Source organism: Pseudonaja textilis, chromosome 4, assembly GCF_049901715.1.
Source record: "Pseudonaja textilis isolate UNSWEBS1 chromosome 4, rPseTex1.2, whole genome shotgun sequence".
NCBI classification, from domain to species: Eukaryota; Metazoa; Chordata; class Lepidosauria; order Squamata; family Elapidae; genus Pseudonaja; species Pseudonaja textilis.
Window position 1 is genome coordinate 50,742,336 of NC_141993.1, and position 15,553 is coordinate 50,757,888.

Consider the following 15,553-nt stretch of genomic DNA (forward strand, 5'->3'; position numbering starts at 1 on the left):
TATTTCTGTGGTCATGCGGCCAGCATGACTGTATGCTGAGGTCATGGAACTTGGTTACCATGGAATGGTTATCACAGAACACTGTTATCACAAGTATCAATAGGTAAAACACATACCAATAGCATCTGCGGCTTCCAGGGAGCTCAACAACTTCTTTGAGAAAGCAATTACCCCACAGATGTTCCCAAACAGCAGTTCACAATCTACATGTGGCATCTAGGAGGAAGCAAAGGGCAATTTGTCCCAGGGCAGACTGTTTTCATATGGAAATTCATCTTGTGACCTTTTCCCATTGAATATAAAGCAGTGCTATAAAACAATAATAAATACTGTTTGAGCACCAAGGATTACACCCCGTAAATCCAGACTACCATCATCATTGCTGGTATGGATACTAAGAACAGCTGAAAATGGCCCTTTCAATTCCAGAGCACATAATTCCTCTGCAAATTACAGAGAAAATACCACTTCACGATCTCTGCTTCTCTATAAAATTATAGAAATACAATTAATTCAGCTCAAGTTAGCATGCTGATACCTTTCCTGTCTTCCTGAAATCTGCAAGTGATCTGATTCAGCATTACTTAATAAACTTGGATTGAAGTTTGTAATGTTTCTGTCTTTTTATGATTTGTTTTCTATTGTATATTGCCCAGTGATATCCATGAGACGGGCAATTATATAAATATGGTAGATATAATGATAGATAAAATAAAAGAAGAAAAAAAGAGGGAGGGAGGGAGGGAGGGGGGAGAGAGAGGAGGTGTAATTTCTTGCATTATCTCCAAAAATGCTACCCAGTGCTCTAACCACCCTACTCAGTGGCTCACCATGACTCAATCCTGTTCTGTACCTGATGAAAAGCTACACATTACTCTCACCTGTGCCTCCTGTAACGGCACCAGGACCTTCTGGACACACATTTCAAGATCCCGGATATAATCCTGTTCCGTCTGCAACAGTTCGGCAATGACTTTTGCTCTCTTCTCCAGCATTCTTTGTTCCGGGTTTGGTGTGGTGGCTGCGGGAGGTGCCGACTCCAGTGATGTTGACTGGGACGTTAGCAGAGTCATTTCTGAAAGAGAGTAGGGCAATCAGGACAGAAACTCGGGCCCAGCAGCTCAATATAAAGCAGCAAAGGGTAACTGGAAGGCTCTCAGCCGAACGCAACTTACACAAGACCATCAGCTGGCCTTTAGCAGATAAAAGGGTCTTTTAGTCCTGAACAGCCTCTTCCCATAAGCTGCGCTACCCACGTATTTCCTGCCTTCTCCCACTTGTGATTAGTCTGAGGATTTCAGTAAGTGATGATTGCGTTAGTAGAAACAATTAGGATAGAGAATGAAAGTCGTCCTCTAGTCCTTGACATTGGCAAGGGCCAAGTATCAGACAGTTGGACAAGATTTATACCGGGAAGTTTGTACAAGGTTTTCCATCTAAGATCTATAGGTAACAAATATATTTTAAATATTTATATAGCTGCCCAAACTCTGGACAGCTCACATAAAAAACCCATCCATTTACAATAAAAATATTGAAACCAAAAACATATATTAAAACCTGGCACCTATAGCTAAACTTTCACATGCAGCCCACAAGTTCATCTAATCAATTTCACTCTACCCCTTGGCTTTAGGGAAAAGCCAGCTCTTCAGTGCTTTTTGGAAGGTCAGAAGGATGGGCCTGCCAAATTTCAGGGGGAAGATGTTCCATAAGGCAGGGGCTGCCATGGAAAAGGCTCGTTTCCTAGGTTCTGTAAGAGGGCAATATTTAAGGAAGGGCAGGTAGTAGGAGTGCGCCCACCCTGTCTGATCTGGAAGGACAGCCAGGTGTTCTTAGGGAGAGGTGGCCCTGCAGAAAACCTGGTCCCATGCCGTATATGGTGTTAAAGGTAATGACCAGCATATTGAACTGCACTCAAAAGGAAACTGGGAACCAGGAGTAACCTGCACATTCCACCACATTTTGGACTAGATGTAACTTCCGGGTGGCCTTCACAGGAAACCCCATGTAGAGTGTGTTGCAATAATCCACGTGTGCAGTGGCCAAGGCTTGAGGGACTATGAGCAAGACCTCACAGCCCAAAAAAGGCTGCAATTGGGGTATAAGATGCGTATGTGCAAAGGCCTCCTCTGTCACAGCTGCCACCTGTTCCTTGAGCAAGACCTGTGAATCTAAGATGTCCAAACTACACCAGCTCAGTCCAGAGGAATGGCACCCCTTCTAGAGTCAAAGATAGCCTGGAGGTGGTCGAAACCGCATAGCCACTGAATCTTGCCATGGTTGAGTCAAAACCAATTCCTCCACACCCAGACCCTTACAGCCTCCTGGCACTCAGCCAGCACTGCAAGAGCATCACCTGCCTGGCAATGGATAGCATCAGTGTACTGATGGTACTGCATCCCAGGCCATTAGATGATCTCAGGTAAAAGTTAAAAAGGAGAGGTGATGGTCCTAATTCCGTAGTAGGGCTCTCCTAACAACACTGTCTAGAAGTTGCCATAAGGGATGAGAATTTTGCAAAGCACATATTTATACTGATATTATTTACCATACAAAATAAGAGAAATGTCTTTAAAATCTGGGTAGATGGTGTCTGACCAGAGCCAGTTTGGTGTAGTAGTTAAGGAGCTTGACTAGAAACAAGGAGGCTATAATTTCTAGTTCTATCTTGGCCATGAAAGCCAGCTAGGTGACTTTGGGCCAGTCACTCTCTCTCAGCCCAACCCACCTCACAGGGTTGTTGTTGTGGGTAAAACACGGAAGAGTATTTTGTATGGTCATTACCTTCTGTTACTTATAAGGCAATAAAGATGGAATGAAAATCTAATAATAAGTAGCACCAGACTAAGTACTGTATGTCACTCCATTTTTTAAAAATATACCTAGATATAATTTACTTTTATTTTAATTAAAATTGTAGTTTAATGACTGACATACTGAAGTGCAAGTAGAATGTAATGAATTTAAAAAGCAACAAATTCACCTATCCATCTTTTGTTTATTCCATGCAACACTGCAAGTAACCAAAAAGTATTTAAAGTGCTATATATGATAATTTTTAAAAGAAAAGGATATGACACAATAGATCCGTGATGGCGAATCTATGGCATGCATGCCTGAAGTGGCATGTAGAGCCCTCTCTCTGTCGCCCCAGCTCAGCTCTGCTGCGCATGTGTGTGCCTCCCACCGGCCAACCGGTCTTCGGGTCTCTGCCATGCATATGTGGGGAGCGGGTCACATGCAGGATTTGCCTGTGCATACGTGGGGGCACATTCCCAGGAGACACGTGTGCAGGGTGGGGCGCATGCATAGGGTGCATGAATGCATGGGATGAGCGTGCATTGCATTTGGTGTTGAAAAGGTTAGCCATCACTGCAATAGATGTATTTATTCTTAACTCAGTAGGAGTTATTTTTCAATTCATATTAAATGGAACTGGGCTATGGATCCATTGTAACAACTAAAAAAAAAAAAGAGAAAGGATCAAAAATATTAGGGGTGTTCAATTCTTCCTTCCATGTTCCTTATTTTTTCATTCCAAAAATGAAATCAGGCACTATAACAAAATCAGAAGTTTTCATCAATGGAAGCAACACAATCCTGATTTAATACTATCCTAGAATGGAACAGATGGATCACTATTGTGCTGACTTCTGCTTGTCTAGACTTAATGAAACACTGTTGTTGTCTGGGAGACTGGAGAGAATGGGAAAGTGTAGACATAAATACTCTTTTCATGTATGTTATTCAGCTTTGTTGGGGTATTTTCCCACGTCATTATAGTTGTGCTTTTAAAGTTGTAGCAACGTTTCGGCAGAATCTCATCTGCCATCTTCAGGTTTCTGTATGATGTGGGAAAATACCCCAACAAAGCTGAATAACATACATGTAAGTACCTGCGAAAACTTAAGAAAACAAATACTCTTTTTGTAGCAACACACTAAAGAGAATACCACCTCAGCTCTGAAACTGCTTGGAAGTCTCTTGTTTAATTTTTCAGCACTCTGTGTGCAATGGACATTAAAAGAATGCAAAACTATCCCATGACCATCCTGAGAACAATGGTTAGTTGTTGTAAGGCTTGAATGCAGCAATTAATGTTAAGGGTTTTTTAAAAATATTTTTATTAAATCTTTAAAGAACAATAACAGGAACTAATACAAACCAAATTAGAACAGAAAGGCAAAAAAGAAATAGAAAAAGTGAAAAATGCAATAAAATAAAAAAGCAGAAAAAAAGCAGTTAAAGATGTTAAAGACAAAAAAAGTTAAAGATGTAAAGTTACAATGAAGTAGCTTCTAATATTCTTCACTGCACATTCTTCACTATTTTAAGTATATTTTATTATTATATTTTAAATATTTTATACTTTTAGTTTGTCTGTCATAGCAAGTTTTGTCAATTTCATTATTCCACCATGGTGGATAGTGTCCAATCTTTCTCTCTGCCTGCATGTGGTACTTTGACTTAGAACCTGTCACTTAGAGACCATTTAACATATGAAATGTTATGAAAACTGGGAGTTGTGACCCAGTCTTGAAGTTCCAATGGTCATTGGCCTCCATGGTCACATTTGGCAATACAGCCACATTTATGGCCGGTTACTTCTGGTTTTAGGTAAAACCGATAATGGGTCTGCTTAATGACCAAACGCTTAATAATCGCCAGAAAAAAGGTCATAAAATCAGGTTGGTCATGTCCCAACGTTTGACCCTAACAGGCTGACTCAAGTTATATTTCAAATTCTGCCTTATGGTAAGTCTTTTTAGCCATTTTGAATCTTTCTGATAACTGTAAATGGGAAAACCATTGCTAACTGTATTTTTCTGCTATAGTTGCTCTCTTGATTTAATCTAATAATTGATTTTCTAATAATTCCCGGGATATCGTCCATTTGTCTTTGCCTGCTTCTGTGAAATGCTTCTTCTGCTGAGATCCAGAGGTGTTCTGGAGGCAGCCAGGGTTTATATCTATTTCATATTCTCAACATGGCACATCTAATAAAATGATTTTTAAAATCCACATTACTTTTATCTTGCCATAATTATCCACATCATCCAAATCCCAGGTTATGATCTTGTAACTCTAAAAGTCACTTGTTTCACAGCAACATACATTCCTTCACCCAGACAAAACAACAAATTGCAAAATACATTTTCCAATCCAGTAACGCCACTCCTCTTCTTTGTTTTGCATCCTGTAACACCTTATACTGTATTTAACTAATATCTAAAGTTATATGTTAAGTATGTTTTTGTCATTGTTTATGGTACTTTGATTTTTTATTACAGAAATTCTCCCTAATAATGACAAATTTAATTTCTTCCATCTTAACATATTCTTAATTGCATGTCTTAACAATATACAATTCATATTTGTCATAAAAATACATAAGTACTTTTTCATTTCTCTTCATTTTTCTCAATTTTGATACCAATTTTTTTCCCATCGGTTCTATTTCACTTTTTAATTTCATAATGTTTGTTAACATCTTTGATTTATGATTGCTAATCTCTAAACCTGCTAGCAAACAAAAGTCCTTCAGTTTTCCCATTAATGTTTCTACTCTCTCTAGATAGTTCTTCTGAGACTAATACCAGTTCATCCACAAACACCCTTAATTTATGAGTTTCTTAATTCCCCTGATTCTCTGATCTTGTCCTATTCAATACTAATCAGGAACTAAAATGAACAAGACTAGAGATGGCAACCTTGTCTCGTCCCTTTTTGAATCTCAAAAAGTTTTGTTAATTCTCCATTACAATTATTTCTGATTAAATGGCTAAATCCTACCCATTTAATAAGTATCAGCAAGATTCATGTTTCAGGACTCTTTAACAAAACAAATTCAAATTGTCAAAGGCCTTCTCTGCATCTAAAAATACCAATGCAACTTGTTTTTTAATGTTGCTCCAAATACTTTAGCATATCCAAAATATTTCTAATATTATCTTGCAATTGTCTTTTAGATAAAAACACACATTGATCTTCATGAATATAAAGTTTTGTAAAATTATTTTAGCTTTTCAACAATGATAAAGAATTTATAACCATTATTCAGTAAAGATATTGGCCAATAATTTCTTGCTAAAGTCAAGTGTTGGTCATCAAGTATTAGACCTTATTAGCCTCCTCCCAGCTATCAGGAATGTTTTCATTCTGTAAAATAATAGTGTTTGTTGTAAAAGCTTATCCTTAAAACATTTATAGTAAGTAGCTGGCACTATGGAACAGGTGCATTCCCCTTTTTAATCTTTTTAATAGTTTCATACACTTCCCCTACACTAGGTATACTACCAAAGATGTTTTTTATTTAATGGATAATTTGGAGCTTGTTAGTAGATGAAGATTAAAAATGATGACTCAAAGGAATGTACTTATTTTACTGGAAGACATAGATCTTTTTCAAGATTACAGTTTGGATTTCAAAGGTTTGGCTACTGCTGTTCATAAGGGGGAGACAGGTTTTCTCAGATCAAGTGTCTTTAATTTTACAAGAAAAAAAAAGGCTCTTTTATGCTGAGATTGAATCAGGTGCTAGTGTTTATATTTCTAAGTTAACAGTGAGAGAGATGAAGATAAAGATGGAATTATGCAAAACAAATACATTCTGAATTTGCAAATAAACATAAAAAAACCCCAGCATATAAATTAGGGAATGTAATATTGAAAATCTCAAGAAGGAAATACTGTAATAACAGACTAATTTCAATATGCAAAAAGTGTTCCAGTGAGACTATTCTACTTTATATAAAGGACAAGTTTTTCCTCGGGGAGGGGGAGGGGGAAATGGAAGGAGATAAGCAGAATTTAACGAAGATTACAGAGAATCAGAGGCAGCCTTTGAATGGACTATAGCCGGAAGGAATTGAACGTTAAGGGATTTTTTGAATACGATCGACTGTGTTTCTTTGAAGAAACGAAGAGATAAAAACACAGCGTCTGACCACACGCTTCGGCAAATGCCCTTTCGCAAGATGCGGCCCATTTGGAGAGACGAACGGGGGCCGCTTTGAACGGGGGCTTGTATTAGGACAGGAGCGAGGGACTGGCACCCAGCGGCGCAGCCAGGAACAAAACCTAGGAGCCATTCCTCTCCTCCAACGACCCCCAGGGCTTCTGGCCTCTCATCACCGAGCTTTCCTCCTACGGAGAGCGCTGCACTTGCGCCTCCCAGGACGCGCCGCTAAGGCTGCAGGCCGGCATTCTCCCCGAGGAAGGCGTGGCCTCGGCCAAAGGGAGCGCGCAGCAGGTTCCGCGACTGGCTCGAAGCAACTTCAGCCCACCGAGCGCTAACCCAGCCAAACGCCTCCCCCAGATCCTACCTGCCATCACCTCCCTCCGCTTTTCGCAGAGGCCATCCCTGTCCTCCTCAGTGGCGGTTCCAAAGTGGAGCCTGGCTCTGATAAGGGTCGCCCGAACAAAGCAGACCCCCAGAGCCGGAGCTCTTCGCTTGTTAGCATCTCAATGGCCCCGGGGAGGGAGAGGCTCTCGAGATCTGGAGCAACATCAAAGCCCGGAGCTGGGAATAGCCGGCCGTGGACACGACCAGCCCAGTCCTTCAGATCCGATGCTCCTTCCCCCTGAAAGGAGGCCTCCGTGGTTGTCGGATAACAAGTTTTGCTACCCGATGGGCAGTGCCGAGCGAATGCAGATCTTACTTACCAGGAAAGAGCTAAGGGCCACGTTCGGCCAGCCGCGCCCCAGCTGTATAAAGTTGCACAAGTTACTACGGCTGGGGCGCGGCCGGCTAAACCCAAAACAACAGGGCACTTTTATCCGGACCCAGGATCGTGTTTTGCCGCCAAGTGAATCAATGCTGAACCTGCTTCTAAAAGCGAAGTTACTTTTGCCTGGACTTCGACGACAGGGAAGAGAGGATCCAGGCAGCAAGAGGTGCCATCCAGGCTGGCTCCTCGGGAGTTCGTCCTGAAACGATTCCTGGTTTTCTACTGCACCTGCTGTTGAACGCCAGCCAGCCCACCACACCCCCGGGCTCAGGTTCACATGGAGATTCCTGGGTCCCAGAACAACACCCCCCGCCCCTCCCCTCCCCTCCCCACCCCCAGCCCGGCACATCCTCGGCATGGAGTCTTTTGAAAAGGGAAAGAAAAAGTCACGTGCTCTTCCCAGGAGCCTGCCCGCGGGTCCCTCCCGAGGAGGCTCTTTCCCATAACTCCATCCCATACCGTAAGGGTTGCGTAAAATGAAAGGAAGCAATTGCTCCCCCAGGCATGATGGCAATCAAACACTTCCAGGAATTTTAACAGCGTTTCCCTCATTTTACACGTGTTAGAAAAATGTATCAATAACTAAATCAAAGCAAACTCTGCCATCTCTCTTCTAGTGTTCTCCAAATGACACTTGGAAAACAGCCGCCTCTCTCTCTGGAAACCTACCAACAGCATTTTACAATAAATGCTATTATTTTCAAAGGTCATTAAAAAAAAGTTGACCCAATGGGTAGAGATCACTGCACTAGTTGGCACAACAGCAGGTTTGTTTTCTTGGTACCAGATCTTACTCTTCTGACCAAGTGGGCTGGATTTCAATGGGGCTGGAAGCTGCTACCCTCTTTTCTTCCATGACTAGAAGTTTACCGGCATGCAGTTTGTATCTTACGCCTACTACCAGTGACGAATGCCGTTGGCAGAGACACATGCATATAGATGCACTGTTTCAGCCAAGAATTGGCTGTATGAAAAGAGGCTGATAATCCTAATGGCCGAAAGCAAGCATTGGGCAGTGAGAACACCACATTTTGTGTGACTTCACACTGGTCCATCCTTTGCTCAATGCTATTTGTCTTTTCATCGACAACTTTCTTGCCTCAATGTAATACTTCACTCAGACCTGGCAACCGCAATGGCCACAGCTTTGGTACAGAGAAGTCGAAATATCTTGTGTCTTGCTAAGGAGGTTTCAAATTAGGTCAACATGTAATCCTGAGATGACGGGACCTTTTCCTTCATTATCTTTTCTCTTTGCTGCTATGAAGCCTACTTGAAGGTTTAGAATGATCCTTCATTGTCTAAATGAAGATAACTTGGTGGAACATAGGAAAGATAAAGGATATTGGCATAGACATGTAATTGACAAAGACTTTGATTAAGCAACTGGGAGAGGGGGGTGGTCAGCTCCACTTCTCCAGTTATCTCAATTTTGTCAATATTATCTAAAAATTTTCTTCAACTTAGAGAAAAATATTTCCAGGTTTGGACTTTAAGCCTCCCTCATATTTGCCCTTCCACCTCTACCACCCAAATCCCTGTCTCTTAAGTTCCCTCCTCCTGCTGGAATATAGAGGATGAACCAAGCACTGCCATCCTTTGGCCTTTCCATTACCTGGTCATCACCAAGCTGCCAGTCCAATAGCCTGGAGATGATATTGCCTTCCTCTGCAACTGTTGCCCAACATTGTTCCTAATCACATGACTTTTCCTCCTAAGTGCCTGAGTTTTTAGTAAAGGCATGCTCTTAAGATACAGAAATTACACAAATTGCTATGCTTCACACTGGAATTGTCTCTTCTTGACGAAGTTTCTACACTTTTAACAGCTACCTAGTGGAGAAATCCAGTAGATTCATTAGTTTCTATTAACACTTTCTTGTACCTGTTGAGTTTCTTATTTATGTTACTGTTAAAGGCATAAAACTAAAGGAAGAGGTTTTCTTCCCGTCCTTTTTCTTAATGATCATACAACTTGAAGAAATCACCAATTATAAAGTTAAGAATCTTAAATATGGTCTCTGTTGTGTAGTCAGACATTGGACTGTAGTCCCTTTCATAATCACAGCAGAAACAAAAAATCCTTTTTCGGATAAAAGCACTGGTCTCACAAGATTTGTATGGCAGATAGGAATACAAAAGTGAATGTTCCCATCACAGTCTAAGTTTGATGGGAACACACACAAATATCTTTCCACCCCTTCTCCCTCCTCCCCCCAAAACCCAGACATATAATCACTACAAGAAATAAATGGAAGCTACATCTATCTGTACTGGTTTATTTAATTATTACTGGAATATACAGGCTGCTCAATTCCAAAAGGGCTCTGAGCAACAACAATAATATAAAAGATGTCATGGTGGTGGGGAATAATCAATGTGTCAAACTAAAACCACCTAGTCATTTTAACATATAGAAGAAAACAGACTGAACAGCAAGAACTGCCTATTGCAGGGAGAGGACCAGATTTCCAGAATATCCGGGTCTTGGAGGCATTTATTTATTTACTTATATGCCTGTTCCAATAGTAAAATATGACTCCAGCAGCTAATGCCAGGTTAAAATGAGAATAACAAATGATCCACAAAACAACATGTTAAAATAATAATAATAACAGAGTGCTCAAAACATAGTGTACCTGAGGCCAATCTCTTTCAAAGCAGTAACCTTTAAAGATTAGTTCACCTAGCACCCTGGACCAATCAGTGCCTGAAGGAAAAGGCAAGTTTTCAATGCCTTATACAAATTGGGTCCACCCAAACCTCCACCATATAAAATCATATGGAATGTAGAATAATCACAGGTAGGTAATCTTGCAATAACTCAGCCCTGTACTAAGAAGGACTTTATACATGGTGCTTTGAATTGGACTTGGAAGCTGACCAGGAATCAATGAGCTGTGATGTGGGCATACTGTGGTGTGCCCTTAATTACCCACACTGCTGAATTCTGAACTGACTATAACTTTTAAGTGATCTTCAAGGGTAGCCCATGTAGTGCATGTTGCAAGAGTCCAAATGGGAGGGGACCAAGATATGGTGGAATTAGTGCAGAAGATGGATTTGTGCACAGGCCCTCCTGGCTACTGCTATTATCCGCTCCTTAAACAGAAGTCCAGAAAGGCTCCAAAATTGCATACTGGTTCTATCTGGTGGAGTATTAACCCAACCAGTTAATGATGGGAAGTGCCCAGATATGGGAACCCCTAAAACTCAATGCTATTTGGCTTTGCTCGGGTTAAACTGGATCTCCTCCAGATTCCATAGCCTTCTAAGCTTGGCAAAGAATCTTGAGCACATCACTTCATCAGCCAGGGTTAGAGGTGTTTCGTATAGTGACTGATATCATTATACTAATGGTACTTCAACCCATGCTGAGAATCTCAATCAATAGTTTTATGTACAGATTAAAGAGGGCCAGGGAGAGAACAGAACCCTAAGGCCCCCATCAACACCAAATGGAATCAATCCTGGAGGAAGGAGTATCACTACAACACCATGTCCGGACTTAAGTTCTTAGGCCAGTATAGAAGAACACTTATGATCAATGGTGCCAAAAGCCCCTGAGAGAACCAGGAAGGCCAGGATAGATGCATCACCACCATCATACCAGAGATCATCAAAAAGTTCAATCATTGATTTCTCAATACTGATCGTTAATCCTGAATGTCAACAGTTTGGTACTGATCTGACTTTAAGTGGAACACCATTTTAAAGGAGAGGCATAGCTATGGAAGACACAGTCCTATGGCCCCTGAAGGATGGGACTCGAAGAGTTCCTTCCCTACTAGAGCTGATCAGATGGGCAGAAACTACTGGGAAAAGAAGGTCCCTGTGTTAGAAATGTTCTGCAGCAACACTGTAATCTGGCAGCAATTACTGAAGGCCCTCTTGAGTATAGCCTCCACACCCACTGTAGGGCTTCTTTAATGAAAAAACCTGGGAATGATTCCATCAATTAAGAACAGGACTGAAACATCCAGCCCGGTATGTGAACTTGGAAGGCCAAACGAAAGCAGCCTTCTGCATTGTCTTTCAAGCAACAGACAGCCAGGATTTGCTGTTCTTTGTTCCTCCCTTTCTGAGGGAGTAAACAGCAAGTGAATTGTATAAGAAATTCCAAGAAGGTGTGGTTTGCACTTGAATGTACACACACTGTGAGCAGTGTCAGGAAAGAAACAATGGTGCAACCTAGCAGAGCAATGGCAAAGGAGAATATTTGCAGTTCAAGGGTGAAATGAGGGGTCCTTGGCGCTCTCTGCGCTTGTTTGTTTTCTTGCATAAGTTTCATTACACAAACTAGGTAACATCATCAATGCAATGATGTTGTTACCTGGTTTGGTAATGAAATGTCTGTCAAGCTCAGAGAGCACCAAGGATCCTTCTAGTAGAGTAACTCCTACATCTGCAGGAGAGAAAAAAAAATCCCAGGATTGATGCCCAGTATAACTACAAAACTACAACCCAGAGAAAATTCCATGGGTATGACATGCACACGGCCACAATATCTAATTGAAAGCAAGTTTCTGTTTCAGGCTTCATTGCTTTTTGTCTAAAAAGCAGCAGAGCAAACAAGGAGACAAAGAACCAGCCTCCACTCAGCTGAGGCACAGGCTCCAGAGGGAGTGGGGGAGAGGAATCTCTGCTGGAAGGAGGGGCAGGGGCACCCAGGGAGCACCCAGTAGATTGTAACCCTTGAGTATGTAATGCTGTGCTTCTCAAACTGGAATCTACAACAAAAGTATTGCCAAGTCAGTCCACCATACACCCTTCCCAGATATTGTATTTTATCCCTCCCCTCTCCTCCAATTTCCCACCCTATTGATTCATTCTTAGGATTTTCCTTTCCTGCCCTGTTTTTCTACTTCTGCAAAACTCTGGGTTCCTCCACACCTCTTGATACCCTTCTTTGGGGTATTCCTTCAGCCGTAGAAGAAATCCTACTCACCGAATGGCTGGGCTCCTACATACCATGACTTGGTTTTGTCTTGCTGAGTTGTTTAAAGATAACCATGCCCATTTACAAAGCCACAGGTTATAGCCTTGTATGTTGCTTGAATGTGATCCCAATGCACTCACTTGTCGTTAGCTGCAAAAACCGCAGTTTATTCTACAATTATACTGAATGAAACCGCCCCCTGTTTGGAGAAGGGGAGTTCTTCTCAATGTTGCATCACATACCTGGAGGGCACAAGGTAAGCTAAGTGTCACCTATGAATCCAGGCACTGAGTTTGCTCTCCTCCAGCTGCCATGATAGGAAATATTTTTTTTCTGCCAAGAGGCATTTTTCCTTAGAAATTTGTTGGGATTTCTTACTCAAGCAGGAGGAAGGGGCCAAAGCTCTTAGTGAGCAGAGCTATACCAAGATTTTCTGAGCTTAGGTCATGCATAGTTATGGTGCAGGTTCAGTAATTATAGGAGCACCTTTTCCTAGAAAATCTTTCTTTCACCAGTTGAAGTTATTAGAAATTATCTTGCATCACACCCTCTTATTCACAGGCAGTTTCTGAGCATATGCTCACAGGTGCATCTTTCTCAGCCCTTCAGTAGGAATCTTTGGCCAACACAGCAGACCATCTTTACAAGGATGTAGAAACAAGACAGACATGCTTATGATAATTTCTCACAAAGCTTCAATATGCCATTAATAGATTGTAAATCTTAAGTATTTCCTTGGGTGAACTGTTCCATAATTCAATATTTATATTTAAGTTTTAATTTATATATCCTATGCCTTTTTAAAAAAAACTGCAGAATGGTTTACAACATATTAAAATACAAAACAATCTTGAAGAATAGGACCCATACTAAATTATATTTTCTTGATATAGCATGTTATTAGGATTTAAGTTCTGCATAGTGTATGAGCTAGCAATACAGAAAAATTGATTTGCTCAGAATTTTTTTTGTACTGAAGTATGGGAAACTTTGTTCTTTACCGAACATAAACGAAACACCTCTTCTAAATCTAAACATAGTGTTTACTTCCATCAGATAATTCTCTACATCCTAACCCAAAGTTAGGCAGATCTTGTAAGCAAACTAGTGATAACTGGCAAATCTCAAACTCTCAGGTAATTGTCACGCATGTTAGCTGGCTGTGTCCCAATTCTTCAGTTTATATTATCCGAAACTAATCCAGTTAAACAATATGACACATTTGACAAACATGGATGCTTCTTGCAAAATTGTTTTTACTGATATGAATATAACTCTCTGGAATACTGTGAATGTGCTGTACAAAAACTGTATTGAAAAAAAAACAAAGTGGCTAAACAGCCAGAGCACAGGTTTTGGATTTTTTCCAACCCCTTGAAGGTGTTCATGTGCTCTGGGTCAAATGACAAGGAGGGAAATTCGAATGGACTGGTGCTCACATTTCAAAACTACTGTCCAGTTGCATTTCCCATAGGGACTGATATATTTTTCAGGACATTACTTTCCTTTACAGTTCTAGTTTTATCCAGCCTTTATCAAACTTTTGATAAAGGGCTAGATTTTTCTTTTACTGTTGTCTCTTCCTATACTAACTTTGATTCTGTACTATTCTGTTTTCAAAGGGCTATCACAGTGATAGGTAAACAGAGAGAATCCTGAGACAAATGCTTTGGGTTGGAAAGAATAACATTTCTTGATATTGGAAGTCTCTCCCTGAACTTTGGAAGGGAAACCTTTCAAACAGCGAGAGAGACAATATTTGAATTTCTGAGAAACAGTAAAAAAGATTGATAGTTTAGCTGGATGGACAATCTTAAGAGATCTGCATATTTATTCTTAAAATCTGATACGAGATTAGTACTCATACTAATCAGTATATATTTTAAAATTTATTTTATTTATTTTCATGACAGGTTTCTTGTTAAGATTGTAGGGTTGAATAAAGTAATTCAGGAATTGGCTTATTTTATAATCTTTAGAGATAATAGAAATGTGAGAAATTAGAACCTAATCAATAAATTAGCTTTATTTGTATCATTAATATCAGTTGCATAATTCAGTTTTTTGCTATTTATGACCTCTATTTGTCTTGGGGTATCTTGGATCAGAATTTTGAATAAAGGATTTATTGCACAATATATATATCATTTTCTCATCATTTTGTGACTGTGTTTTTTGCTCTAATTAGATTTTAAATTATAAATACAGCATAAGTGTCAGTGTTCTGTATTACTCCAGTGGAAACTGAACTATGAAGCACTGTCTGTGGAATGCTGCATGGGGGAAGTAGGGAGATTCATTAGTCATTCTCAGCCTTTTAGCTGCTGTAAACTATGAAAATCTGAGAAAGGTTTAAACAGCATAGAGGCAGATGGACAAACAGCTATAGGAGGATTAAATGCCAGTTTGAGAAAAGATTAAGGCCAATAACCTCCACTAGGTTGTCTTGAAAGGAACCTGTAAGTGTTTGCTCATTTGCTCATAAAGAAAATCAAACACAGTTCCTTTTTTATGCTCAGATAAGGGATGACTAAGGAATGACCAAACATTTTGCAATCTAACTGATTAGAAGAGCCACAAGAATACTTCAAGCCCAGCTAGCTACCTGTTTCTTGGACTAAAGAAAGTCAAGGAATGCATGACAAAGAAATGTTAAATGAAAAGCAAGTTAAAGGCATAATAATCATAATTATAAGCATAATAATGAACAGTAGGGAAAGAAAAGCAGATATTCCACTGTTTCAGACTGGAAGAAATCACTGTTTCTGGTCAATGGCTACAAATTTCACTCTAGGCAGACTAACATGAATGTGGGTCCAATATGTTTGCTTTATTGAAAGGTAAGAAATTTTTGTAGCCTGAAGGAAATACTAAGGCCACTG

At 40.3% G+C, this 15,553-nt stretch overlaps 1 protein-coding gene across 4 annotated transcripts in view; it reads right to left on the reverse strand.

Annotated features, from left to right (window-relative positions):
- The window catches only part of DNMBP (dynamin binding protein), a 55,390-nt gene that overhangs the window by 10,119 nt on the left and 29,718 nt on the right, over window positions 1–15,553 (reverse strand). For 3 of the 4 annotated variants that reach the window (XM_026701242.2, XM_087932948.1, XM_026701243.2), the window contains 2 exons: window positions 882–1,075; window positions 117–216 (listed from right to left, as the gene is read on the reverse strand). In XM_026701242.2, coding sequence (XP_026557027.2) covers window positions 117–216; window positions 882–1,075 — 294 coding nt within the window. Of the gene's footprint in view, window positions 1–116; window positions 217–881; window positions 1,076–7,328; window positions 7,432–15,553 lie in introns of those variants that run through there. The other variant, XM_087932947.1, reaches the window with a different exon arrangement.